General features: G+C 40.0%; 1 protein-coding gene across 2 annotated transcripts; it reads left to right on the top strand.

Moving 5' to 3' along the window:
* The first annotated feature begins 1,241 nt into the window (after nucleotides 1-1,241).
* LOC107842518 (NADH dehydrogenase [ubiquinone] 1 alpha subcomplex subunit 9, mitochondrial) lies at nucleotides 1,242-25,806 on the top strand. Of its 2 annotated transcripts, none has more exons than XM_016686417.2 (13): nucleotides 1,242-1,548; nucleotides 1,670-1,766; nucleotides 2,349-2,413; nucleotides 2,515-2,600; nucleotides 2,811-2,895; nucleotides 2,975-3,045; nucleotides 8,984-9,115; nucleotides 12,364-12,479; nucleotides 12,568-12,691; nucleotides 12,797-12,865; nucleotides 24,987-25,107; nucleotides 25,197-25,337; nucleotides 25,553-25,806. In XM_016686417.2, exons 1-12 carry the CDS (start codon nucleotides 1,449-1,451, stop codon nucleotides 25,334-25,336), a joined length of 1,206 nt encoding a protein of 401 aa, XP_016541903.1. In that variant the 5' UTR covers nucleotides 1,242-1,448; the 3' UTR covers nucleotide 25,337; nucleotides 25,553-25,806. The 2 variants fall into 2 exon arrangements, with proteins under 2 accessions (XP_016541903.1, XP_016541902.1); XM_016686416.2 differs by having other exon boundaries at nucleotides 1,269-1,548; nucleotides 25,485-25,806.
* The last annotated feature ends 1,045 nt before the right edge of the window (nucleotides 25,807-26,851 follow it).

Here is a 26,851-nt window from a genome sequence, read left to right as displayed (position 1 = left end):
ATATACAACAATAAAAATAATTATATACACTACACTATCATTATCAATGTAATCACCTGTTGCAACAAATTATCCATCTGCTGGAATTGATGTGTAGTACTATAAAACTTCAAACTGATTCCAACAGATGAGTCATCTGTTGTAACAAGTAAGTCATTTATTGCAACAAATGACCTACCTGTTGGGATTCTTGTTACAGTACTATAGAACATGAAGCTAATTCTAACAGATGAGTTATCTATTGCAACAAATGACTCATCTGTTGGATTCAACTTTAGATTTTAGAGTGCTGTAATATGAGTCCCAACAGGTGAGTCATCTGTTGCAACAGATGACTCATCTGTTGGAATCAACTTTAGGTTCTATAGTGCTGTAACATAAATCCCAATAGGTGAGTCGTCTATTGCAACAGATGACTCGTCTGTTGGAATCAACTTTAGGTTTTATAGTGTTGTAACATAAATCCTAATAGGTGAGTTATCTGTTATAACAAATGACTTATTTGTTGGAATCAACTTTAGTTTCTATAGTATTGTAACATGAATCCCAACAACAGATGACCCACTTATTGCAATAGATGACTCGCATATTGCAATAGATGACTTAACTATTGGAATCAACTTTAGCTTTTGTTGCAACAAGTGCAACAGATAACTCATCTGTTGGATTCAGCTTCAGGTTCTATCCATTGTTGAAAAAACAACAGTAGCAGATATACCAGATGAGATATTCAACTACAAATCATAATTTTACGTACAAAATCGCCTATGAAGTAATGCCCAGTGATATATGAATAATATTTGATCTAAAAATTTGATCCAATAACAGCAGTAGCGGTAACAACAACAATATGGTCAAGAATAAGAAAATGATGATGATGATTCAGAAGAAGATACTGATAATGAAGAAGAAGATGACAATAATGAAGATAATAAAAAAAGTAACAACAACAATAAAAATAAAGAGAGAGACAATAAATGTAAAAAAAGAAAAACATGCATTTTTTTTACCTAATAAAAAAATTACTCCCTCCTCCTATTTTACCCATCCCAAATTGAGATGGCACAACTATTAAGAAAATAATGATTGATAATGTATAATTTTACCATTTTTCGCGTTTTAATTGTGTCTTGTTATTAGTTTCAATATTAATGAATGACTAATAACAAAGAGTAATTAATTACATTAAGGATATAATGAGAAAAAGATTTATTTGATAAGTAAAAAAGGACAAGTAAAATGAAACATCATAAAATGAAACGAAAAGAGTACAAGTAAATCTCAAACTTTCTCAACTCATCATTAAATAATATTATCGACTACATTCAATTATTAACATCTGAATCACCACACTTTCACTTCAAAACTCTTTTGTCACCTCTAATTCAATCTCCCCAACCACTTTCCCCAATTTCCAAACAGCACCGATATCCTTCTGTCGAACGAAGATGCAGGCAATCACGAGAAAATTAGGGCAGCGATCTTTGAAACATCATTCGCCTGCGATTTCATCTTTCAAGTCCCTCTATCCCCTTTGTGATGATCACTGTATGTATCCTATTTATTCATTTCAAGGGCAACTCAAGTTTTCATTTGTTATTTTCTTCCCACAGTGTGGTGATCTCTCGTATCGGATTATGTTCTGTTTTTTTTATTTTATTTATTTCAGACTATGGTTATCTTACTCCGCGCTTCGCATCTAACCTTGTCACCGGGGGTACGGGACCTCTAGTTCGCAAGGGAACTGGTGGAAGATCATCCGTTAGGTAAGTGCAATATTGAATGACTTGCCTTTTCTTAAAAATCTTATTTCATAGCCGCCGTGTAAGATGATACCAATTTGTTGAGCTAATGCTTTGGTTAATTTGGTACATTCCTTAATTAGGTCGGGAGTTTGCTAGTCGAGGGATAACTTTAAGATTTTGATCTCTAGATTTAGACAACTCCTTGTCTTACAAGTCAAATCATTGAGTATTGGAATAATATGGGCCCAAATAGACCAAAATGGACATTGAGAATTTATATAACTTCCTAACTAGTTTGGGATTGAGGGTTGGGTAGTAGTTGTTCAATCTTATACTATTCCACTAAATTTGATATATCATTTTTCGTTTCTTAATACTGTGAAATTCCATTGAACTTTTGTCATTGTTTTGACTCACTGTGAATGATTCAGGATTTTATGTTATTTTTGCTTATTGGTTGTTCTGGAGCTTCTGGTACTCTCTTTTTGAATACCTACATGATGAGTCGTAGCTTTTGTGCAGATTCTTTGTTTCTTTTTTATGTGTGCAACTACAAGTATGTATTGTTGATTTTACATGTTTTTTGAATCCGTTGTTTGTCAGTGGAATAGTTGCTACAGTCTTTGGAGCTACTGGATTTCTCGGGCGTTATCTTGTGCAACAGCTTGGTACTTCTAATCACCTTTTTTGTTACTTACAATACAGACGAAGTTAAAAGAGTTCTTGAGATAAATGATTCTTGTTTTCCTTTTTCTGTTTGAGCTCACAGCTAAAATGGGCAGTCAAGTGTTGGTTCCTTTTCGTGGATCTGAGGATTCTCCTCGTCATCTTAAGTTAATGGGTGACTTAGGACAGGTATATTAACAGCTGTGCTCACATAGAACTTATTTTATTTTATCTGAGCTGTTTTTTTTAATTGTTACTATTATTATTATTATTATTATTATTATTATTGTTATTATTATTTTCTGATGTTCTTGAGCTTATCTTAAGCAAAAAACAGGAGTTATGAAAACATTTCACATTTTTATGGGGTTACTGCCTCTCTTTTTTTATCTTGCCTAGATTGTTCCTATGAAATACAATCCCAGGGATGAAAATTCAGTCAAGGCAGTGATGGCAAAAGCTAATGTTGTGATCAATCTCATCGGTATGCCTTCTGGAATTTTTAATCAGTGGTCCACAAAGATATCCTTACAATCATTTCCATAAAGCTTTATGGTTTCCAGGAAGGGAATATGAGACAAGAAATTACAGCTTTGAGGAAGTCAATCACCATATGGCCGAACAGCTCGCAATGGTAGGTTCTGCTGTTATATTGCCTTCTGCTGCACTTAGATTAGTTGATTATAAGCTGAAATAAGCTTCGTCTCAATCTGGAAAAGATATCCAGTGCATTGTTTGGGACTTTGGTTTAATCTGTTTCTTTTCTTTTGATAAGTACAATGTTGTCCAATTTGTCAACTTGTGATTTACGACACTGAAGACAATCTGAAATTAGCACATAAAGTCATTACAACTTATTCCGTGGTTTTCCGAGGGTGGTATCATTCGCTTCTCTTTATAGAACATGTGGTTCCCAGTGCTGTTGGTCTTACCCCTTTTATTCTCAGTGCTGTTTATCTTATGGTGAACTTTGGTTTTACTTGGAGAGCCCTACCGACTTTTTGTATGTCATTGTGCATATAACAGTTTCAAAAAGATAAACTTCGTTGTGAATGTGTGTGCAGACTTACAATGCCTTTACCTATCTGCCTTTCTGATTGTAGTTGTGTGCAGTTTGTGGAAAATGAGACTTCTTTCAACCTTGCCAAGAACATGAATTTTCTTTGACTTACATTAACTAGGTGGGAATTGCATAATCATAGAAGTACTCTGGGGATGATAAAATTGGTTGTTATGGGGGTGTTTGGATTGGCTTATTTTTAAGTGCTTTTGGCTTTTAAGCATTTTTTTTAGTTTTTAGTAGTGTCTAGCAAAAAAAGAAGTGCTTATAAATACACACTTTTAGGCCAAAAAACGTACAAAAATAAGCCAAAAGCCAAAAGTAGGGGGTCTCCCCTACTCATGATTTTTAGCTTTTAACTTATAAGCTACTTTTCAAAGCTCATCCAAACACCCTCTATGTAAGGTTTTACCTGAGAATGAAATAACTGATGTTGCATTCCTACTTTACGTGTGTGCATATTTCAACCGGTCCACTTTGTGTCTAAGTTGAAGACCAAACCGATGTCCGCTTTGTGGTTAAGACCAAGACCAAACCGATGTCCACTTTGTGTATATGACCAAGACCAAACCAATGTCCACTTTGTGTATATGACCAAGACCAAACCAATGTCCACTTTGTGTATGTGATCAAAACCAAACCAATCTCTGAGTCAAAACTAAGGAAATTAGTGATTTCTGCCGGAAGGTGTTCACAGAAACAGGAAATTGGAAGACCTTCATTCAATCCAATTAACTATCATCCATCTCGAAAGAGGTGAATAAGTTCTTACAAAGAAATTTTGATGAGAAGGAGGTTTTTGATTATCTGGAGATGTGTGTGTCATGGATAAAGCCCCTAGCTTGATGGTTCCGTATGGGTTTTTTCATCAAATGCTGGGAAGTTGTTGAAACAAGACATTATGGATACTATGCACAATTTCCATACACATGAAATTTTTGAGAAAAGCTACAATTCCACATACATAGCCTTGATACCAAAGAAGAAACTAGAAAGGACTCGTTATCAGTTTCAAAAAAAAAAAAAAAAACTACCAAAGTAGAAATGAACAAAGGTATTAAAGGATTTCAGACCCATAAGTCTGATTGGTAGTGTATATAAGATTGTGTCCAGGGTGCTGGCGGAAAGGTTGAAAAAAATGATTTGACAAACTGGTAGATTTTCAACAAATGATTTTTTATTCAGGCAAGACAAATAATGGATACAATGTTGATTGCTAATGAAGCAGTGAACATCAGGCTCAAACTGGGTGCAAATAGAAGACACTCAGGATTTGAAATGGCTAGCAACTCATAGGTTAGCAGGGAAGTCACACACCTTCAATATATTGATGACACTATTTTTTCGTGATGATGATGAGGGCCAACTTAGAGTACTTGGGACTATTTTGGTTCTGTATGAGGGTATCTCAGGGCTACACATTTACAGGACGAAGAGTCAATTGTCCCTATAAATACAATGACTAATATGGAACTTTTAACTTAGGTTTTGGGAGGGGAAGTAGGCACTCTACCAACTACATACTTAGGAATGCCTTTGGGAGCCAAATCAAAATTCTAAGAGATTTGGTCTCAGTAACTGGCAAGGTGAAAGGCTAGGTGCTTATCCTTGGGGGGCCAGGATCACTCTCATAAACTCAGTTCTTGATGCAATGACGGTTTATATGATGTCTCTTTTCCCATTTGAGTTGGGGTTATTCAGAGGATTGATAAAATTAAGAGGGATTTCGGCAACAAGGAGAATAAGGAGTTCTAGTTAAATGGTGCAAGGTGATGCATGGTATGAAACAGAGTGGTTTAGGCATTAGGAATTTGAAATGGCAACGCAGCATACTCACATTGAAATGGTTCTAGAGATATTCTTAGGACCCTCAAGCTTTCTGGGTATATATTGTAAGCGTTAATATGGTGAAGATAGCAAATGGAAAACAAAGGAGGTAAATTCCCCTTATGGGTGAGTTTATGGAGATCCATAAGAACACTTTGGCCTTTGGTGAAGGCTCATATTGCTATTAGAGTGTTTAAGGCTGTAATAAATCTTTTTGGGAGGACAATGGCTTGCCGATTCTTGTCTAAAAGATCTCTTTCCAAGCATTTTTGCCTTGGATCTACAACAAGATAAAACAAAAGATGAAGCATGGTCTATACAGGTATGAAGCTTTCAACTGAGAAGGAACCTAAATGATTGGGAGGTGGATACATTAGTAGAGGTGTCCTGGACAGTCTCTGGACATGACACTGGAAGAATTCAAAGGTACAAAGGAATGATCTGACAAGACTTCAGTGGCAAACCACCTACTTGTATGGACAACTGGCCATGTAAGAACATTTGGAAAGCTAGAATACCTTATAAGGTAGCTTGTTTTACCTGGTTTCTAGCCAGGGAAATGGTGTTGACACATCACTATTTTACCAAGAGAAAGGTCAGTGTTTGCTCAAAGTGCTACTTGTGTGGTGAAGAAGGTGAGGCAGTCAACCATCTATTCCTAAATCGTAGGATCACAGACATGCGATGGAAGATTTTCATTAGGCTCAGAGTTATTAGTTGGACAATCTCAAGGAAGATTATTGAAGTCTCATTCAGCTGGTAAGAAGCGGGTTCAAGATTGAGTAGCGGAGATAGATGGAGGATTGTTGGACAATCTGGAAAGAGAGGAATTCAGATGTTTTGACTTTTGAAGACATTAACAATCCAGAGGATTAAGTTGAATTGCCTTAGACTTTTCTGTTTTTGGTCTAATCGGAGATATGTAGAAGATATTTCCTTGATGATAGACACCCTAGTGTTTTCTTAGGTTTCTGGGGTAGTTTTTCTTCCTTTTCACTTGTAAAAATGGTTTTAGCAAAAGCAAGGCTTGTTTTGTTTTGTTTTATTAAAACATAAATGCTCCAACATTCAAGAGTGTGCGTAGTTTCAATGGATTGTGTTGAAAACTATGAGGTCTTAGGTTCAATCCATGCAGAGGCAAAACCACTTAGAGGTTTCTTCCTAAATGTCCCAGCCTTGGTGGACAGAGTTGCCCAGTATCTACAGGGAGGTAGTAGGTATCCTGTGTATTTAGTCAAGGTGGCTCACAAGCTGCCTCGGCGCCACAGTTAAGAAAAAAAGCATAGGTGCTGCATTATACTGTCATTTCATGAAGATAGTGTTTAGTATTATCCTTTCATAATTATTTAATAAAGGTTTAGTGACAAAGAAACTAAGAACAATCTGTAAGAAATGTATATAGAAAATTTGTTGATTATTTCATTTTCAAGACTAGACCAACTAATTTTAAAATGTTTTTTTAGTTCAGTTTGATTCGGTTGTTTTTTTAAAATGATTTCCACTCCATTTATATTTTTATAAACAAAGCCAAAGATTGTCAACAAGTAAAGACACCTCGGTTTCCTTACTTGACACTTCACTTGCAATATTTTTTGGTTGAGAGTAGAGGAGGGCATGAGTAACATCCTATGTGCGGTGAGGAAGTAGTGCCTCCCAGCCCCTTCAACTTTTAACCCCTTTAAAATAGAACACATTTATGGCCCGTTTCGCCATGGAAATTTTTCCCTTTTTTTCCGGAAAATTTTTTCGGAGTTGGAAATTGTGGTGTTTGGCCATGAAAATTCGGAAAATAATTCCGGAAAATTTCTCTGAAAAGGGAAAACAGGTTTTTTTTGTTTTCACAATTTTTCAACTCCAATTCCAACTTTTATTATTATTACATATAATTTCAATTTTTTAAATTTTTACATAAAACTCTCCTTATAACATTACTTTTTCAATATTACGTATATAGCAGTTTTAAAGAATAAGATAATTATAATTTCAAACTTAATGCTATCCTAATTAATATATATATCTTTTTCTCTCTCATCATTATTTTTATCCCTTATTTAATTTTCTTCCTTATTTGAGACATTATTTTACTGCTAATTTATATTTATACCCATAAATATATAAAGTATTATATTTATACCCATAAATATATAAAGTATTATATTTATACCCATAAATATATAAAGTATTATATTTATAATAGAAATATACAAAGTATGTTATATATAAAGTTTATACCATGTATATACCATATACACACATATACAAATATACAAAGTATTAAGAAACATACTAAGCATATTTATAATATAAATATACCAAGTATGTTATATATAAAGTTTATACCATGTATATACCATATACACACACATATATAAAAATACAAAGTATAAAGAAACATACTAAGCATATTTATATATTTATGGTATATGATATAATATACCATAAATATGCAAAGCATGTTTTACATAGAAATAATTTATTCACACACAGTAAAATCTTTCATGTATAAGAAAATTAAAGAAATAAATTAGCGGCATCCTAAAATTTAATAACAACTCATCATTTCCTATTTTTTAGGAATGGAAAATGAAGAAAATAAATTAAATAAATTCCTAAAAAAATAAATTTGTTGGAAAGATAATATTTGTTACCTAAAAAACAGGAAGCAGTGATCTATTAATATAACATCCATATTTAAAATTTTCAAATATGAGAAAATGACTATTAATGTAAATATTATATATGTCATAATTGAAATTCATTAAACATGGCCGTGTATATGTAATTATTTTTATAATAGTGGCTAATTGTGTTCTTTTTCTATTAGTAGGTAAATTTTAGTTAGGTGATTTTGATAGTTGTAAAAGTTAGGGCATAAAATCATATTTTAAAAAGTTTTTCAAAAGTCAAAAAAAAAATTCAAAAAAGACATGGCCAAACACAACTTCAACTCCAATTTCAACTTCAACTCCAACTCCGGAAAATTTTAATTTTCATGGCCAAACGGCTACTTACTTTGCTTCTGGTTGTAGCAAGCAATGCAGGTATGAAGGATTAGATGCGGAAAGTAAACTAACCATTCCCTTGCCTCACCCCCTTCTCTATCAACTATAGAATAATTGTAATAATATTGAATATCATCATCGGTTGCAAATCCGAGCATATGTTTACACGCCTTAGTATACGGATTAAAATGCTTGTTTGTTTTCATGACACCCTAAATGGGTCCGGAGAGTGGGCTCCTCTTAGAATTAAATGTCTCTGTCGGTCTCTTGCCACCATTATGACCAGCCAATAGTACTGGTGAAATATCTTAGTTTTCATTTTTCACGTCAAATGGAGTAGTAATTCTTTTCTTCGGTCAGCTTTGTCTCTATAGTATGTTGCTTTGAAGTTTGGACCAAAGAACGATTAAGACATAGCACATTGTCTGGTTTAAAGTTCTGGCAGTGACAAAACCAAAAGATTACTTGAGTATGTTTCTGGTTGCATTTAACTTTTAATGATCTGCAATATTCACCTTCATCTGCTCTTTCTTTGAAGTAGTTTTTGGCTATTATTTGTCTACAGAAACATGTAGTTCATATGTCTGCAATGTTTGTTGTTGCATACAATGATCTGTGATACTCATGAAGTCGTTAATGAATAGTATTTTGTCAGTACTAATATGTAATTCCTATGTCGGCAGATCGCCAAAGAGCACGGTGGTATCATGAGATTTATTCAAGTTTCTTGCTTGGGGGCATCTCCTGCATCCTCATCTAGAATGCTTAGAGCCAAAGCTGCAGGGGAAGAAGCTGTTACACACGAACTTCCTGAGGTGAAACATATTATATTAATCTATTAGTTGCACTTTCAATGCTACAATTATTCAATGCACTTTCAATGGAAAATGTTTTCCTGGAAAAAGTTTCCCTGGAAAATAAGTTGGTTTTCTACTTATTTTCTCATGTTTGGTTGGTGAGTGGAAAATATTTTCCGGAAAATATTTTATGGTTTTTGATTGGTGAGTAGAAAATATTTTTCAGAAATATATTTTCTAGTGTTTGGTTGGTGGGTGAAAAAATATTTTTTAGAAAATATTACTATTAACTAGTATATCACTGCCTGAACTAATTTAAGCATAGCAAATAATATCAGTATAAAGTATTAAGATATTACAAGTCACTAAATTTTAAGCAATTACTAATTAGCAAGCATAGGAGAGACTTTTCAATATTTTGTCAGGTCAATTTCAAGATTCTACAATCAATAGAAATACAATTGAACGACAAGCTTATTCAACCTTGTGAAATAAGCTACAACGATGACAAAATGGAATATGCAATTAGCAAAAGTAACATAGGTAAGTCTTCCTCTATGCACATGGAAATAACAATACATTCAACGAACATTGAAAACAGGAAAAAATTTGGGCTTCAATATTTTTTATTTCAAAAAGTGAAAAATTGGAGCAAAGCACAGTGAAAAATGTTTTTGTGTAATGTGAATTTTTTGAGTAATGCGAATTTGAGTGTTGTTGGGGTGGGGGAAGAGGGGTGGGGGTGGAAGCATAAAAGTTATATCTGTCATTTTCTGGAAAATGACTTCCCTTGGCCTATGAGGGAACATTTTCCCTCAAATAGAGGACAATGAGTCATTTTGGAAAACATTTTCCCAATATTTTAGTGCAACCGAACAAGGAAAAATAAGAAAACATTTTCCAGAAAACATTTTCCATCATACCAAACACACCCTTGATTTAGTTGAAATCTGCTTGTGTGCTTTGTGTCACTTAACTGGCACTTGAGTGTAGGTGCAAAGACGCGCACCTCATCACCCATTGGAATCTGTCTTTAGGAAGGCAGTCCTAGACAACAAACATATTTAGTAGACTTTAGATGACTTATAATTAATAGGGGTAATATAGTAAAATTACCTTTCTACCTATTATTTCTTAAAGGGTGTGCCAAGTCACACATGCACAAGTAAAGATTGACGGGTTGGGGGGGGGTTAATTATGCAAGGACATAAAGCTTTTAGTGCCGAGGAATAAAAAATCGAAAATTAGAAACTTGTTCTGAAAAACCACAGAATTATATCTTTTCATAACAAACATACCTGGTGTGATCCCACAACACCTCCAATCTATCATTAAATCCGCTACGCATCTCATCAATCAGTACTATATCATCCGCAAATATCATACAGTTATTTTTAAAAAACAGAAGGGTAGGTCATACAACTATATGGTTCTGTGGAAAAATCGTCCAATCATCTATACTCATTGGAATGTCATAAATTCTACAAAAGGTGGAAAAAAATCAAACCTTTCTGCCAGTATGTACAAAACGCTCCACTATATACATACGAGGAATAACCTCTTGCTTCTAGTTTTTTGTGGTTACACCCACTAGGTTTCAATTTGTATAGAAAATTCGGTGTTTGGTGTAGTTCTTTACTTTTTGGTGTACTTCTTCAGTACGGGATTTTTCTTACGTCAATGAAATTATTTGCTTCATATAAGAAAGGTGCAAAAAGTGAAAAGCAGCTCAACACCCTTACATACACTACTATTTGTTCTGAGGTTTGGCCTTAGCAGTGTTTGAAACCCAACATATTTACGCAACTGTTTTTTGCAAATGATGTAGTTTTGATTGATGAGACGCGGGGGTAGGGGGTGGGGGGAATGATAAATTGGAGGTTTGGAGACAAACCCTTGGAGTCTAAATGGTTCAGGTTGAGTAGGCCAAGACAGAATATATGGAATGCAAGTTTAGTGACTTTGAGGCAGGAGAACGAAGTGGTAGTAAGGTTGGATTCCCAGGTTGTTTCCGTTTGTAAGGACAGTTTTAAGTATATCTCGGATCTATGATTTAGGGGAATGGAGAGATTGACGATGATGTTTCCCACCGTATTGGGGCAAGATGGATGAAGTGGAGGCTCGCTTCTGGAGTGTTGTGCGATAAGAAGGTGCCGGCCAAGCTTAGAGGCAAATTCTATAGAGTAGCAGTTCATCCAGTCATGCTGTATGGAGCGGAGTGTTGGTCTGTCAAGAACTTCCACATTCAAATGTTGAAGGTGGCGGATTGCGTTGGATGTACGGGCTTACTAGGAGTGATAGAGTTAGAAATGAGATTATCCGGGAGAAGGTGGGAGTGACTTTGGTGGAGGACAAGATGCGGGAAGTTAGGTTGAGATGGTTCGGGCATGTGATGAAGAGGGGCACGGATGCCCCAGTTTGTAGGTGTGAGAGGCTAGCTTTGGATGGTTTCAGGCTGGGTAGGGGTAGACCGAAGAAATACTGGAGAGAGGTGATTAGACGTGACATGGAGCAGTTACAGCTTACCGAGGACATGAACCTAGATAGGAAGGTATGGAGGACGCGAATTAGGTTTGTAGAAGGCTAGTGCATGTCGAGGAGTCGTAACCAGTAGTTAAGAGAGCTTTGGGGTAGCCGGGCTGGTAGTTTTAGGGCTATGTTCAAAGGTTGGAGCTGATAGTAGGAGGGTATGGGGGTGGTGGGTGCCTTGGTTTGTCATTGTAGGGTATTACTTTGTGGGTGTCTTATTTCTGCTATTTCTTCTTGTTTCATGCGTTATTACGACTTTGATTATTATTCTTTGTCTTGAGCCGGGGGTCTACCGGAAACAACCTCTCTACTTCTCCGGAGGTAGTGGTATCTGGTATGGACTGCGTACATTTCAGCCTCCCCAGACCTCACTATGTGGGAATACACTGGGTTTGTTGTTGTTGTTGGCAATGTGATAATAGGGGATCTTTCTTAGAAACTAGAAGCTTATTACTTAGGGGGTGTTTGGATTGGCTTTTAAAAAGTAGATTATAAGCTAAAAGCCAAAAGTCATAACATGGTAATACCCTATTTTTGGCTTATTTTTACACTTTTTTGACCTAAAAGTGAGTGCTTAAAAGCACTTTTTAGTTTTCCCAAACCCATCTTAATCTGTGTGGATATCTTGTGTTGCTTCGTTAAGTTTGATTCCTCAAGCTACAGTATGCTTACTACAATCTCACGTGTTTTAACTTTTTTCTATGGGATAAAGTTGCTGACTGCTCACTCATCTTCAGGCAACCATAATGCGACCAGCAGTGATGATCGGGACAGAAGATAGAATTCTGAATCCATGGGCATTCTTCGCAAAGAAATATGGTTTTCTCCCTCTAATTGGAGGTGGTTTAACAAAGTACGTCTCTGGACAATTAATTGTGTCATTTTTGTCAAAAAACTAATAAAGCTTGTGCAGCTCTCATGTCTTAAGTGTGCTTTTGTAGAATTCAACCTGTATTTGTTGCTGATGTTGCTGCTGCAATTGTTGCTTCTTTGAAAGACAACGGCACCAGCATGGGAAAAGTTTATGAACTTGGTGGCCCTGATATTTACACTATGCATGATTTGGTCTGCTTAATTATCCTCTCATCTTACTGCTTCTTCCATTCTTTAGTATCTCGTCCTTTAAGAATAAATTGTTAATGGAGTTCTGCTGACCATATTTTGCAACAGGCAGAGCTCATGTTTGATATGATCCGTGAGTGGCCACGCTATGTGAATGTCCCTCTCCCTATTGCCAAGGCAAGTGTTTATATTGAAGGTTTCCCTTTGGCTCAATAACATCTATCATCGGTACTTATTTTCTCTAGCCAAGTTTTGGAGCACATATTTTCTTAAACTGGTACTATAAGCTTTGGAACACATTTGCTTCTATATTTACTCGTATGTTTCTTCCGTGACTGGATTTGTCTGGTTACATTGGGTGTCTTATTTTTGGTTTGTGGAAGTTTAGGATTTGGAAACCTGGTCTTTCTCTGAGTATGAGTCATAATTAAGTGCTCGCTATATTACCTCTTACGTGGCACTTTAGGTTTCTCCATTCACTCTAAGTAGTAAAATATTTATAGAATAGAAGAAGAAATGTCCCAGGGCTTTGTTCTAGCAGTAAGAGCGCAACACGTGATGTTTGGATTAAGTGCATCTCACAAGTTTGAACAGTGCAACAGACAAAAACAATCCTACCTGGGTATTTAAGTGGAGAGGGGTTGAGAAACAGACCCATTATTGACCAAGGATCGAACTTTGTGCATGTTGGCCTCATAGATTTTCTCAGTTTATCAACAACAACAACAAACCCAGTATATTCCCACCTAGTGGGGTCTGGGGAGGGTAAAATGTACGCAGTCCATACCACTACCTCCGGGGAAGTAGAGAGGCTATTTCCGATAGACCCTTGGCTCAAGACAAAAGGACAAAGGACAAAAACGTCAAAAGCGTGCAACAGGAATAAAATAACACAACAATAAAGTACACAAACAGACAATGGACCCCCCTTCCCCACCCCTAGACCTACCAACCAAGCTACACCAAACCCTCGTAACTACAGACTACGACTCGACCATCCACCTTAGCCCTCTACCCTAATGCCTTTCCTCCATACTTTCCTTTCAAGGGTCATGTCCTCAGAAAGCTGTAACTGCTCCATGTCACGTCTAATTACTTTTGTCCAGTATTTCTTCAGTCTACTCCTCCCCCGCTTGAAATCATCCAAGGCAAACCTCTCACACCTACGAACAGGGGCATCCGTGCCACTTCTCATCACATGACCAAACCATCTCAACCTCACTTCCCGCATCTTATCTTCCACCGATGCCACTCCCACCTACTCCCGAATAATCTCATTCTTAACCCTGTCAGTCCTTGTGAATCCACACATCTAACGCAACATTCTCATTTCCGCCACCTTCAACTTTTGGACATGAGAGTTCTTAACAGGCCAACACTCCGCCCCATACAACATAGCCGGCCGGATCGCAGCTTTATAGAATTTGCCTTTGAGCTTGAGGGGCACTTTTTTATCGCATAAAATCTCCTAAGCAAGCCTCCATTTCATCCAACCTACCCCAATACGGTGAGAGACATCCACATCAATCTGTCCATCCCCCTGAATCATAGATTCAAGATACCTAAAACTATCCCTCTTACAAACCACCTGCGAATCCAACTTCACTACCTCCTCTTCCTCTCGCCCCGAGTCACTAAACTTGCACTCCAAGTACTCTATCTTGGTCCTACTCAATCTGAATCCTTTAGATTTCAGGGTTTGTTTCCAAACCTCCAACTTATCATTAACACCTCGACGCGACTCATCAATCAACACTACATCCGCAAAAAGCATACACCAAGGCACCTCTCCTTGAATACTCCGTGTCAACATATCCATCACCAAGACGAATAAAAACGGACTAAGAGTCGATCCCTGGTGCAACCCTGTCAATACCAGGAAATGCTCGAAATCTCCTCTCACTGTCCTTACTCGGGTCTCGTCCCCTCATACATATCCTTAATCGATCGTATGTACGCCACTGGTACCCCATTTGCCTCCAAGCATTTTCAAAGAACCTCTCTAGGGACTTTGTCATACGTCTTCACCAAGTCGATAAACACCATGTGAAGATCCCTTTTCCTCTCTCGATACTGGTCTACCAGCCTCCGCATAAAGTGAATTGTCTCTGTCGTCGAGCGATCAGGCATAAATCCAAATTGATTCTCCGAAATAGACACTACCTTCCTTAACCTCCGGTCCGCCACCCTCTCCCAAATCTTCATCGTGTGACTCAACAACTTAATACCACGGTAGTTGTTGCAACTCTGAATGTCACCCTTATTCTTATATAAAGGAATCATCGTGCTCCATCTCCACGCTTCGGGCATCTTAGCGGATTTGAAAATGTTTTTAAACAAATTGGTGAGCCACCTCAACCCTGACCCGCTCGTGAACTTCCAATAGTCCACCGAAGTCTCATCGGGCCCTGGCGCCCTGACCCTTCGCATCTTGCGAATAGCCTCACATACCTCATCCACCCTAAAATGCCGACAAAAGCCTAAATCGCGAGATTCCTCGGTGTGCTCCAACTCCGCTGACACAATGCCTCTGTCCCCCTCGTCATTTTAGAGCTTATGAAAATACAACTGCCACCTTTTCTTAATAAGCACGTCCTCCACCAACACTCTGCTATCCTCTCCTTTAATACACTTCATTTGGTCCAGATTCCGACCCTTACGCTCCCTACTTTAGCAAGCCTAAACAACCTCCTTTCCCTGCCTCTCTCCTCCAATCCCGAATACAATCTCTCAAAAGCTGCTGTCTTAGCCGCCGTAACGGCAAACTTAGCCTCTTTCCTAGCTAACTTATACTCTTCCCCGTTCACCCACTTCTCTTCTTCATCCTTACTCTCAACCAACTTGGTGTAAGCCGCCTTCTTCCTCTCCACCTTATTCTTGACTTCTTCATTCCACCACCAATCCCTCCGATGCTGGCCAGACCTGCCCTTCGAGACACCCAAAACCTCTCTAGCAGCCTCTTTGATGCAACCTGCAGCCCTGTCCCACATACTATCCACGTCCCCCCCTACACTCCCACGCCCCTATCCCCTCCAACCTTGCCCCTATCTCCAAAGCACTGACCGGAGTCTGGCCACCCCACCTAACTCTAGGCCTGCCCTCCCCACCCCTACTCTTCTTGCTCCTCTTAATAACCAAGTCAATCACCAGAAGTCTATACTGGGTCGTCGTTAAGGTTCTCACTCGGGATGACCTTAAAGTCCTTACATAGAGATCTATCCCCCTTCTTAAGTAGCAAAAAATCAATTTGGGTCTTGGCCAACCTCCTATGAAAAGTAACTAGATGCTCCTCCTTCGAAAAGCAGGAATTCACAACCACCAACCCAAAGGCCCTTGCAAAATCCAAAAGAGCTCCCTCATCATTCCTATCCCCAAAACCAAAGCCTCCATGCACATCGTCATAACCAACCGACAAAGTTCCTTCCTATGACGATCTTCTCTGAGCTAGGAACACCTTGCACCACCTCGTCCAAAACCTCCCAAAATCTCCTCTTCTCCTCCTCGCCCAGGCCCACCTGCGGCGCGTAAGCACGACAGACTCTCAGCGTAAACCCCTCAATGACTAACTTAATAGTCATCACCCTATCACTAACCCTATTCACCTCTACTACCTGCCCCCTAAGCTCTTCGTATACTAAGATGCCTACTCCATTCTTACGCCTTTCACTACCTGAGTACCACAACTTGTACCCATCCACATCTCTAGCCTTAGAACCTACCAATTTGGTCTCCTGGACACACACAATGTTAATCCTTCTCTTCCAAAGAATCTTTACCAGCTCAATCGATTTACCCTGCAGGGTCCCTATGTTCCACGATCCTATCCTCAACCTATCATCTGTCGACTCCCCTCCCCTATTACCTTGCTTACTGCCCCTTAAAGTTAACCCAACACCTGGCCCCCCCCCCCCCCCCCTCTCACCCCTCCAGGACATGACCCTATTCCACCATTAACCACCCCAGCCACTACTCAACACAAGCGACAAAAAATATTCAACAACAACAGCCAAAAACGGAAAAGTCACCCTCAGAGCGCAAAGTTCAACCAGATAACAAGAACAATAGATACTAGGCAATGAAGAAACTAAAAATAGTGCAATAACAACAACAACAACAAACCCAGTATATTTGCATTTAGTGGGGTCTGGGGAGGGTAGAGTGTACGCAGCCCATACCACTACCCCTAACGAGTTAGAGAGGCTGTTTCCGATAGACCCCCGGCTGAAGATAAACTGAAAATAGTGCGATATAATAAAATTAAAATTCTAATAAAATTCAAAGTTAGAACCCATCAAATTGGGGTAGATAAAGATCGAACTTTGTGCAAGTTGGCCCTCATAGATTTTCTCAGTTTATCAAGAAATATATATGAGATAAAGCATACATGTTAGGTTTTTCCATTGCTGATCAGATGTAATGGACCCGATAGTTTTTCAAAAGTATGTGATAAATCACAATCAATTTGAATACAAAACTTACATGTTCCTGATGGAATTGTGTAGGTGCTTGCAAGCTTGGCTGAACACCATCATCATTCAAAAAAATTGACTACAATAATCTAACAATATTATATAAGGTATTTATCTCAATAAAAAAATCATGTAAATGCAAAAGATTGAGAATGATATTTAATAACTAGGCAAACTCTAGAAAACTTTCAACCTTTAAGGAAAAATTGCTGATTTTCTCATAGTAGTATACTTCTGAGAAAGGCAAAAATTGTCTAGTTTGGCCTTAGATTGATGGGCAGGCAGAGATGTAAATACATTTTAGACTTAAACAATTGAGTTTGAGGTAATTGGTCATAGTCTTGATAAAATGTGGAAGGTATGAGAAATGGTATAGTAGATCAATATATTCAATATCAACTAGTTGGAATTGAAGGATCAATTGTTACACTTGCAACATTTGGTGTTTGTCTGGAGTCTCTTCATTCTATTGAGCGAATTGTGATTCAATGTAGGGACAAGTGTGGTTTCCGACCTCTAGCTTCAGAGAATTCCTAATTTGCCTTTAAATTCAAGTTATTTAGGTGTTTGGACATAAAAAATGTGATACATGTAAGAAAAGAGAGCTTTTGGAAATTGAAGTTCTATTTAGACATGCATTTAACTTGAATAAAAGAGCAGAAGTTCTGCAAGTGAAAAAAGTTCACTTGAAAGCTGGTCAAAACTACTTGTTCAACTTAATACTCATCTTTGCAAAAAGTTCAAAAAATCAGTCTAATTTATAAACAACGAGGTTTTGAATTTTTTTTGGAAAAAAGGAAAAAAATACATATCCAAACGGATCCTTAGTATTGGAATGAAATAGAATTGAACAAATCAGAATGAATATAGAGGATTTGCCGATCCAAACTAGTGTGGTTGATTGATTAAGAAGAAGGGGCAAAATATCATTGTAAATTAATATATAATTCGTTGTTAAGAAAATTTTGCAGAAAACTTTTAAAGGTTGTGTTATAAATGAATGTTATCATTAAGAATGTTATGAGAAAGTTCTAGATGATTTTGTGACTTGATAAATTTCATTGTTTCCTATAAAAGGAAATTGTTTTGTACTTTTTCTACGTCATCTTCGGGCTGATGTCAATAAAAGTTCATTTACTTATCAACAAAAGTCCTTCAACAATGGTGGTTACTGGTCAAGCCGCAAAGAGTTTTTACAGAAATGCTAGGTCAGACTACGTATATAAGACCCAACGTGGGCCGAGCCCGCGATGAGCACAATGCATGGAAGGCTTCCCTTTATCAAGTGAAGTTCTTAACAATTTTTTTGATGACAGTGTTGTCCGCCACAGCTAGCTGACACCTCAACTACTTCAATGTACACAAACATTCTCCCACTAGTAGAGATAGATTGTAGTTTTGCCTGCGTATGCATAGGTAGAAAGGAGAAAAAATGTCCTAGTCTTTGTCTCTGCCAAACCTTGGTCTCCCATTGTTCTTGTTCCAGCTTCTCGACTGTTGGGTCATATCTTTAAGTGCACAAGAAAAAAAGAACAATAATATTTCATAATGATTACGTTTGACTATTAGGGTGTTAGAATGCTCTAGTGATTGGTTTTGAACACTGAAGAGTGTTACTAACGCCTCTCTCTTTTGAGTAATTGCCTCTCTCTTTCTCTACTAACGGCTCTCTCTCTCTCCCTTACCCCTCTCTCTCTCGTCCCGGTCCCCGGCCCCGTCGCCGTCGCCGACCTTCGGCGCCGACCCAACCCGACCTCCGGTCCCCGGCGCCGACCCCCTCTCTCGACTACCCTCTCTCTCTCCACTAACGGCTCTCTCTCTCTCCCCCTACCCTCTCTCTCTCGTCCCGTCGCCGTCGCCGACCCGACCCGACCTCCGGCCCTGACCTCCGACCCCCGGCGCCGCTCCCGGCTGCCCTCCGTCACCGACCTCCGGTTCCAATCCTCTCTCCCCCCCCCCCCCCCTTCATACCCCCCCCCCCCCGTCCCTACCCCCCCCTCCGGCTCCCCCCCCCCCCCCCCCCCCCCCTCCCGTCCTTCCCCCCCCTCCCCGTCCATCCCCCCCCTCCGGCGCCGGCGGGATACAACAGCCCCCCCCCCTCGGTCTCCAGCCAGCCGCCGCTCGGTCTCCAACCGCCGATTCGGTCTCCAACAGCCGAAGCTCGGTCTCCAGCCGCAGCTCCGCCTGCACCTGCCGCTCGGCCGCCAGCAGCCGCAGCACCCAAACGACGACCAGTTCCCTCGGTCTCCCGCAGCCGCAACTCCATCTCAGCACCGGAATCCCCCGGAACCCGGTCAACGCTGGGCTTTGGTTTCCGGCTTGGTTTACAAGCGTAACCCGGTGACTTCTAACCTTTGTTATTTCATTCTTCGTATTATGCTAGTAGTAGACCCTGTACCTTGACTTGCGTTGGATTTGTTGATATTGTCTGTTGTTGCTGTTGCTGTGGTCGTTTCTTGCACTGCTTTGGACTGGGTTATCGGCCTGGGAATCTGTTTTTGGGGCTGTGGGTGTTGAGTCCAGTGGTGTTTGCTCTCTAGTTGAGTTTAGTTTTGTTCCTGGATTATTCCTTTGAATTTGTGTGAGCCTTGTATTTCTTGCTGCTGCTTTGCTACTACCATCGTTTATATCTTTATATTTTCTTATACTTTCGTGTGGTTGTGGCTGTGGGCGGTAATGGTTGGATAGGGTCATGTCCGAGGGGGTTGGGGCGTGGGGCCGTGGTGGGGGCGGGGGATGAGGAAAGGGCGGGAGTGGGAGGGAGGCCAAGGTTTGGCCGCGGGGGGGGGGGGGTAGTGGAGGGCGTGTGGATAGTGATGGTAGGCTGAGGGTTGGGTCTTGGAATATAGGAACCCTTCAGGGCAAGTCCATAGAGCTTGTGAAGATTCTTAGGAAGAGGAGGATCAATATTGCGTGTGTTCAAGAGACCAAGTGGGTAGGGTCTAAGGCTAGGGAGGTGGATGGTTACAAGCTGTGGTACTCTGGGAGCGAGAGGCGTAGGAATGGAGTTGGCATCTTAGTAGATGAAGAGCTTAGAGGTCAGGTAGTAGAGGTGAAGAGGATCAATGATAGGTTGATGACTATTAAGTTGGTCATTCGGGGGTTTACCCTAAACGTGTGTAGTGCCTACGCGCCGCAAATGGGATCGGAGGGGGAGGAGAAGATGCGGTTTTGGGAGGCTTTGGAGGAGGTGGTGAGAGGCGTGCCTAGCTCGGAGAAGATTGTTGTAGCAGGAGATTTCAACGGGCACATCGGGGCGTTACTGGGAGGCTTTGGTGATGTGCATGGTGGTTTTGGTTTTAGGGAAAGAAATGAAGAGGGGGCTACTTTATTGGAGTTTGCGAGGTCCTTTGGGCTGGTGGTGGTGAACTCGGGCTTCCCGAAGAAGGACGATCACCTGATCATCTTTCGAAGCGCGATAGCCAGGACCCAGATTGACTTTTTGTTGCTTAGGAAAGGGGATAGGGCTTTGTGTAAGGACTGTAAGGTCATCCCGAGTGAGAATCTTTCGACCCAGCATAGGCTCTTGGTTATGGATTTGGGTATAAAGAAGAATAGAAAGAGGAGGAGTAAGGAGTGTAGACCTAGAATTAAGTGGGGCGGCTTGACGCCAGTGAATGCGTGGGAGATAGGGGAGAAGTTGGCCGGAATGGGGGTGTGGGAGTGTAGGGGGGACGTGGATAGTATGTGGGATAGGGCGGCTAGGTGCATCAGGGAGAATGCAAGTGAGGTGTTGGGTGTTTCTAGGGGCCGGGCCCGGCATCATCGGGGGGATTGGTGGTGGAATGAAGAGGTGGAGAAGAAAGTGGGGACCAAGAAAGGGGCGTATGCTAAATTGGTTGAGAGTAAGGACGAAGAAGAGAAGCGGGTAAACAGGAAAGAGTACAAGCTAGCTAGGAAGGAGGCTAAGTCAGCAGTCACGGCAGCTAAGACGGCCGCTTTTGAGAGCTTGTATGCAGGGTTACAGGGGAAAGAAGGGGAGAAAAAGTTGTTTAGACTCGCTAAGGCTAGGGAGAGGAAGGGTCGTGACCTCGATCAGGTGAGGTGCATTAAGGGGGAGGACGGTAGAGTGTTGGTGGAGGACGGCCACATTAAGAATAGATGGCAGTTGTACTTTCATAGGCTCCTGAATGACGAAGGGGATAGAGCTATTGTGTTAGGGGAACTGGAGCACTCAGAGGAGTGTGGGGATTTTAGCTATTGTAGACGTTTTAAGGTAGAAGAGGTTAGAGAGGCTGTTCGCAGGATGCGAAGGGGTAGGGCGACGGGGCCGGACGAGATACCGGTGGAGTTTTGGAAGTTCGTTGGAGAGGCTGGTGTAAGGTGGTTGAGTGGATTGTTTAATGAAATCTTCAAGACGGCAAAGATGCCCGAGGCTTGGAGGTGGAGTACCATGATCCCTCTCTATAAGAATAAGGGTGACATCCAGAGTTGCAATAACTATAGGGGGATTAAGTTATTGAGTCACTCTATGAAGATTTGGGAGAGAGTGGTCGAGGTAAGGCTGAGACCGATAGTGTCTATTTCGGAAAACCAGTTTGGATTTATGCCTGGCCGCTCGACGACGGAGGCAATTCAACTGGTGCGGAGGTTGGTGGAACAGTATAGGAAAAGAAAGAAGGACCTGCACATGGTGTTTATCGACCTGGAGAAGACTTACGACAAAGTCCCCAGGGAGGTGCTTTGGAGATGCTTGGAGGTGAGTGGAGTACCGCTGGCGTATATCAGAGCAATTAAGGATATGTATGATGGAGCGAAAACCCAGGTGAGGACGGCGGGAGGAGATTCAGAGCATTTCACTGTCTTGACAGGATTGCATCAGGGATCTACTCTTAGTCCCTTTTTGTTTGCGTTGGTGATGGATGTGTTGACACGGCGTATTCAAGGGGAGGTGCCTTGGTGTATGCTTTTCGCAGACGATGTAGTTCTGATAGATGAGACTCTAGGGGGTGTGAATGACAAATTAGAGGTGTGGAGGCAAACTCTTGAGTCTAAAGGGTTCAGGGTGAGCAGAAGCAAGACAGAGTATGTGGAATGCAAGTTTAATGACGTGAGGCGGGAGAATGAGGTAGTAGTGAAGCTGGAATCACAGGAGGTATGTAAGAGGGATAGTTTCAAGTATCTCGGGTCCGTGATCCAGAGTAACGGTGAGATTGACGAGGATGTCTCGCACCGTATTGGGGCGGGATGGATGAAGTGGAAGCTCGCGTCGGGGGTGTTGTGTGGTAAGAAGGTGCCGCCCAAGCTGAAAGGCAAATTCTACAGGGTGGTTGTCCGCCCGGCCATGTTGTATGGAGCGGAGTGTTGGCCAGTTAAGAACTCCCATATCCAAAAAATGAAGGTGGCAGAAATGCGGATGTTGCGCTGGATGTGTGGGCTGATTAGAGGGGATAGAGTGCGGAATGAGACTATCCGGGAGAAGGTTGGTGTGACTTCAGTGGAGTGCAAGATGCGGGAAGCCCGATTGAGATGGTTCGGACACGTGAAGAGGAGGGGCATGGATGCCCCGGTTTGTAGGTGTGAGAGGCTAGCGTTGGATGGTTTTAGGCGGGGTAGGGGTAGGCCGAAGAAGTACTGGGGTGAGGTGATTAGGCGGGACATGGAGCAGTTACAGCTCACCGAGGACATGATCCTAGATAGGAAGGTCTGGAGGACGCGAATTAGGGCAGAAGACTAGGGCCGGTTTGGGTTGCTAGTGTAGGGAATTACTTGGTGGGGGTTTTATTCTTGTTATGATTCCGTGTTCCATGTTTTATTACGAATCTGTGTGCTTTCCTCTGTTTTCTAATACTTATGGGTGCCGTATTTATGTTATGTAATCTAGTTCTGTGCTTTACTATGAGTTTGTGTGGTATCTCGTGACTTGAGCCGGGGGTCTATCGGAAACAGCCTTTCTGCTTCTTTAGAGGTAGAGGTATGGACTGCGTACATCTTACCCCCCAGACCCCACTAGGTGGGAATACACTGGGTTTGTTGTTGTTGTTGTTGTACGTTTGACTATTAGGCATCTCAAAGACTGACAACTTCTCTTATTTTGCATTCCTCCCTTTTCTTTTCAATTTGTATTTATTATTATTGCAACTCCACATTTTAAATTTTCTTTATTTGGAGCTCTCTCCAATTATTTTCATATGCAATATGTGTTTGGTAAAACTTATGTAGAGAAGACAGAGTGGTAAGACTTGTCGCAGATTCAACAATCTGATCAAGCTTACAGTATGCTTGTCTTTGTCAACTGTTATGCATGTCTTCTGATAAAGTTTATCTCATGGATTCATGGTAGCCTGACGACCGAGTCAGTCTCACAGCAGAGCCAATTTTTTTGTCATTGTGGTTTCCATCCGTGATTTACAAACTCAGTTTGCTTCACTCCGTTGAGTTTGAGGAGCTTTATATAACAATTACCTTTCTCTCAAAATGAGTTTTGACTGATTGAAAGTAGAGAGAACTAGAGAACTGTTAACTTTTAGTAGTATTATCTTTATTGAACTCAAAATATCATTAAGAATATTCAGGAAGCCCGAAGCTTCAGAACCAATATTTGGATCTCAATAATTGAAAACTCGCTATAGTTCCTTAACTTAACTCTTGTTTATGGTGGCTTCTTGTATGTTGTGAATTGCCAATTTCAATTAAAAGCTTGTCTTACATCTTTCTCTTTTTACAAAGTGCAAAATACTGTAGTTCTCCATTTCAATTTGAATAATATAAATGCCATTATGGATTGTGCCAAAAGGGGGTCCAGTCTTCATAAATAAAATGTTTCACATGTAAGACACTGTCAAACTGTGTGTTGGGTTATATGGAAGGAAAGAAATGCTAGATTTTTTGAAGGGAAAACAGAGACTGGTTCGAAGATTAAAATCAAGTGCTTATGGCTTTTGGTGTAATTTACAAGATGTTAAAGAAAAGTATGTTAGAGTTAACGAATTTACTCACAGGAATAAGATTTTATTCTGGTGGAAACCTTCATTTTATTTCGGTACAGAAGGGTTTTGCTTTGTAATATTCTTGGCACTAGCTTAGAGCCATGCTTGTAATTTTGTGATATAATACATCATGTTACCTGTTCAAAAAAATATTTCACATCTTATTTCCTGCAAATCAAGCTTGTTGAGTCCCAATGCTAAAACATTTTGGTCAAAGGTATACGTCCTGCTTTAGTTTGGTAAATAATACTGTTCTTTCGTTCTAATGGTTGTCAAGGCACAAACAATTCTCTCAGGATAGTAGTAATCCAGAACCAAAGAAACTAATCCAATTCTATTTTATTTTCCTCTCTTCCTTTGTATCTTCCAGTTATGCTTGTCCTCCTTAGCCATTCTTCATTCAGTTTCAAGTCAACTAATAATAATTTATAGAGAAGGGAGAAAAGCATACTCTCATTTAGACTGGTTCATTTTGGACTCCAATTGGTTATCTTGAGGGAGGGGAATGTAGTAAGATCTTCAAATATAAGCTGATAAAGTATTTTTCTATATCTGATTTTGATAGTTGAAGTTTCGGGGTTGTACCCACTCTCATGTTTCAACTTTATTGTGCTTATTTGGTCACATTGTCATTCAACTAACCTGCACCCCGTGGAGGTCCTTGTTCTGTTCATGAATTAGATCTCTATAAGAACATCAAAGTCCTTTCCTTTGAGTCTAAAATGAATCATCTAGAGCTCCTATTTCTAGTCCATTCTTTTTTCTTTTGGTAGTTTGATTGCAGAGTGTCGTTTCGGCATTTCCTAAGTATGAATGTGAGGTTGGAAAAGAAGTAGGGATCCTTGCAGAAGAAACTTGTGTTACACATTTACATTTTATAGTTGGCATTTTTGGTTTCAGGCTGTTGCATCTCCTCGAGATTTTTTGCTTAACAAATTACCAGCTCCAATGCCTGTCCCTACGATATTTAATCTGGATGCGGTCAAAGCCTTTTCCACGGACAACATTGTGTCAAAAGATGGTTTTGCCTCATCTTGTTTAATGTTTCATATTATGTTGGCTGTCTCATACATACACATCCTCACCTTTCACTTTTTCGGTATTTTTCAGCTCTGACTTTTGAAGATCTAGGGCTTGCCCCACACAAGGTGAAGGGATATCCAGTTGAATTTCTTATCCAATATCGTAAAGGCGGACCCAATTATGGATCAACAGTTAGTGAAAAAGTGTTGCCTGAATCTTATCCATGAGGTTCGTTGTTCCAAGTATGAACATAATTTGGATCTTATTTGAATGATTGGTATGGGTAGTTGCTTCCATAATTTCCTATGCTACAAGTTCCTTCCTCAACCGAACAGTGTACCATCTATTCTTAATGATTTTCTGGCTACATTGTAGACATTGTACTCCATTGCCAGTTAATTTCAGCTTCTTTTACAAGATTTCTGAAGTGCAGCCATGTTCAGCCAGATAAACAGGAAAAATAAATGCAAGGGAGTTCTTCAGCTAATGAATGTTGTGTGATGGTGAGACCACTCCTTTTGCTGGAGGAGTTGACTATAAAGTTTTGGTGCTTTTGCGCCAGACTCAACGAGGCCAATTGTGTTTTCTTTTTCAGAGTTTACTTTGCTGTATTTCAATCAAGAAGTAACCTAGAAAAAGTGGAACGTGATTGTTGTCAGAGGGACAAAGATTTTTTCAGTGCTTTCCTCCTGATCAACTTTAATCTTTACCGTTCTATTTGATTCTTATATTTGGTCTGTCTTCTAATTAAGGGAACGAAGTACAAACTAGTCTATTTGCTTTAGGACTTTCTTCAACCCATCGAAATGCCTTCTTAGGTGCTTTACAAAGCCAATGATGTCTTTCTGGTTTACAGCCATTTTTTCAAGGGGATTTCTTATTGCGTATTATGTGGTGTTTAGCAACTTAAAAAGTTCGTGGACGTCAGATAATTCCTACTATATACTTTTAGCCTGTATTCTCAAAATTTTCATCGGATGGTGTCCTTGAAGAAAATATTCATAGTGTGTTAATCAAGTTGCCCAAAAGGCGCATATGCTTTTCTTGTAGAAGCAGCTAACCACTTTATAATTCATCCTTATATATAAAATATAGTATAACATGAGTGAGCACTTGCTTCTGCAAAGAAGACATTTATCATTTATCCCATTCATCGAAAATTCTCATCATGTCACCGGAGAGAAGATATGGACCATTTAAACATGTCAAGTTGGAAGGAAGGAATGTTGGTGCATCAATGATCGCACGCCGTGGTGGCTGTTCTGGTGAATCACATGACTGCTGCTGCATAAACATCTACACCAGCAACAATATCCAGGGGGTCAGCAACTCCATCCTGGTTGGCAGCAAGGTGAAGATGGGAGATCCAGGTGTATCCTTTTCCATGAAAGATGTAAAATTTCATAAAGGGAAGAGGGGGGACAAGAAGATAAAGGGTAGGATTCTACAATTCTTCTCGATGCTAGTAGTCGCAGTTGTGTTTCTAATGTCATGTTTAGCTCTGGGATCCATCCCTTGGTTGTGAGGATTGTCGGGAACGTCTAGATCTAAGGTGGCTTTTGTGGACTTAATTCGACTTATTACTTTCGACTTGGACTACATATGTAAGGTTGTTTGGTATGGAAAGAAGTTATCTCGAGATTTTTTATCATCTATGTGGAATAAAAATAACACTACAATTTCGAGATAATTTATTCTATGATTTTATCCTAACCAAACATGAGATAAACTCATTTTAAAAT

This window comes from Capsicum annuum, chromosome 9 (assembly GCF_002878395.1).
Source record: "Capsicum annuum cultivar UCD-10X-F1 chromosome 9, UCD10Xv1.1, whole genome shotgun sequence".
In the NCBI taxonomy this organism is placed as follows: domain Eukaryota; kingdom Viridiplantae; phylum Streptophyta; class Magnoliopsida; order Solanales; family Solanaceae; genus Capsicum; species Capsicum annuum.
Note: the sequence above shows the minus strand (reverse complement) of the source record. Positions and strands in the feature narration are given on the sequence as shown.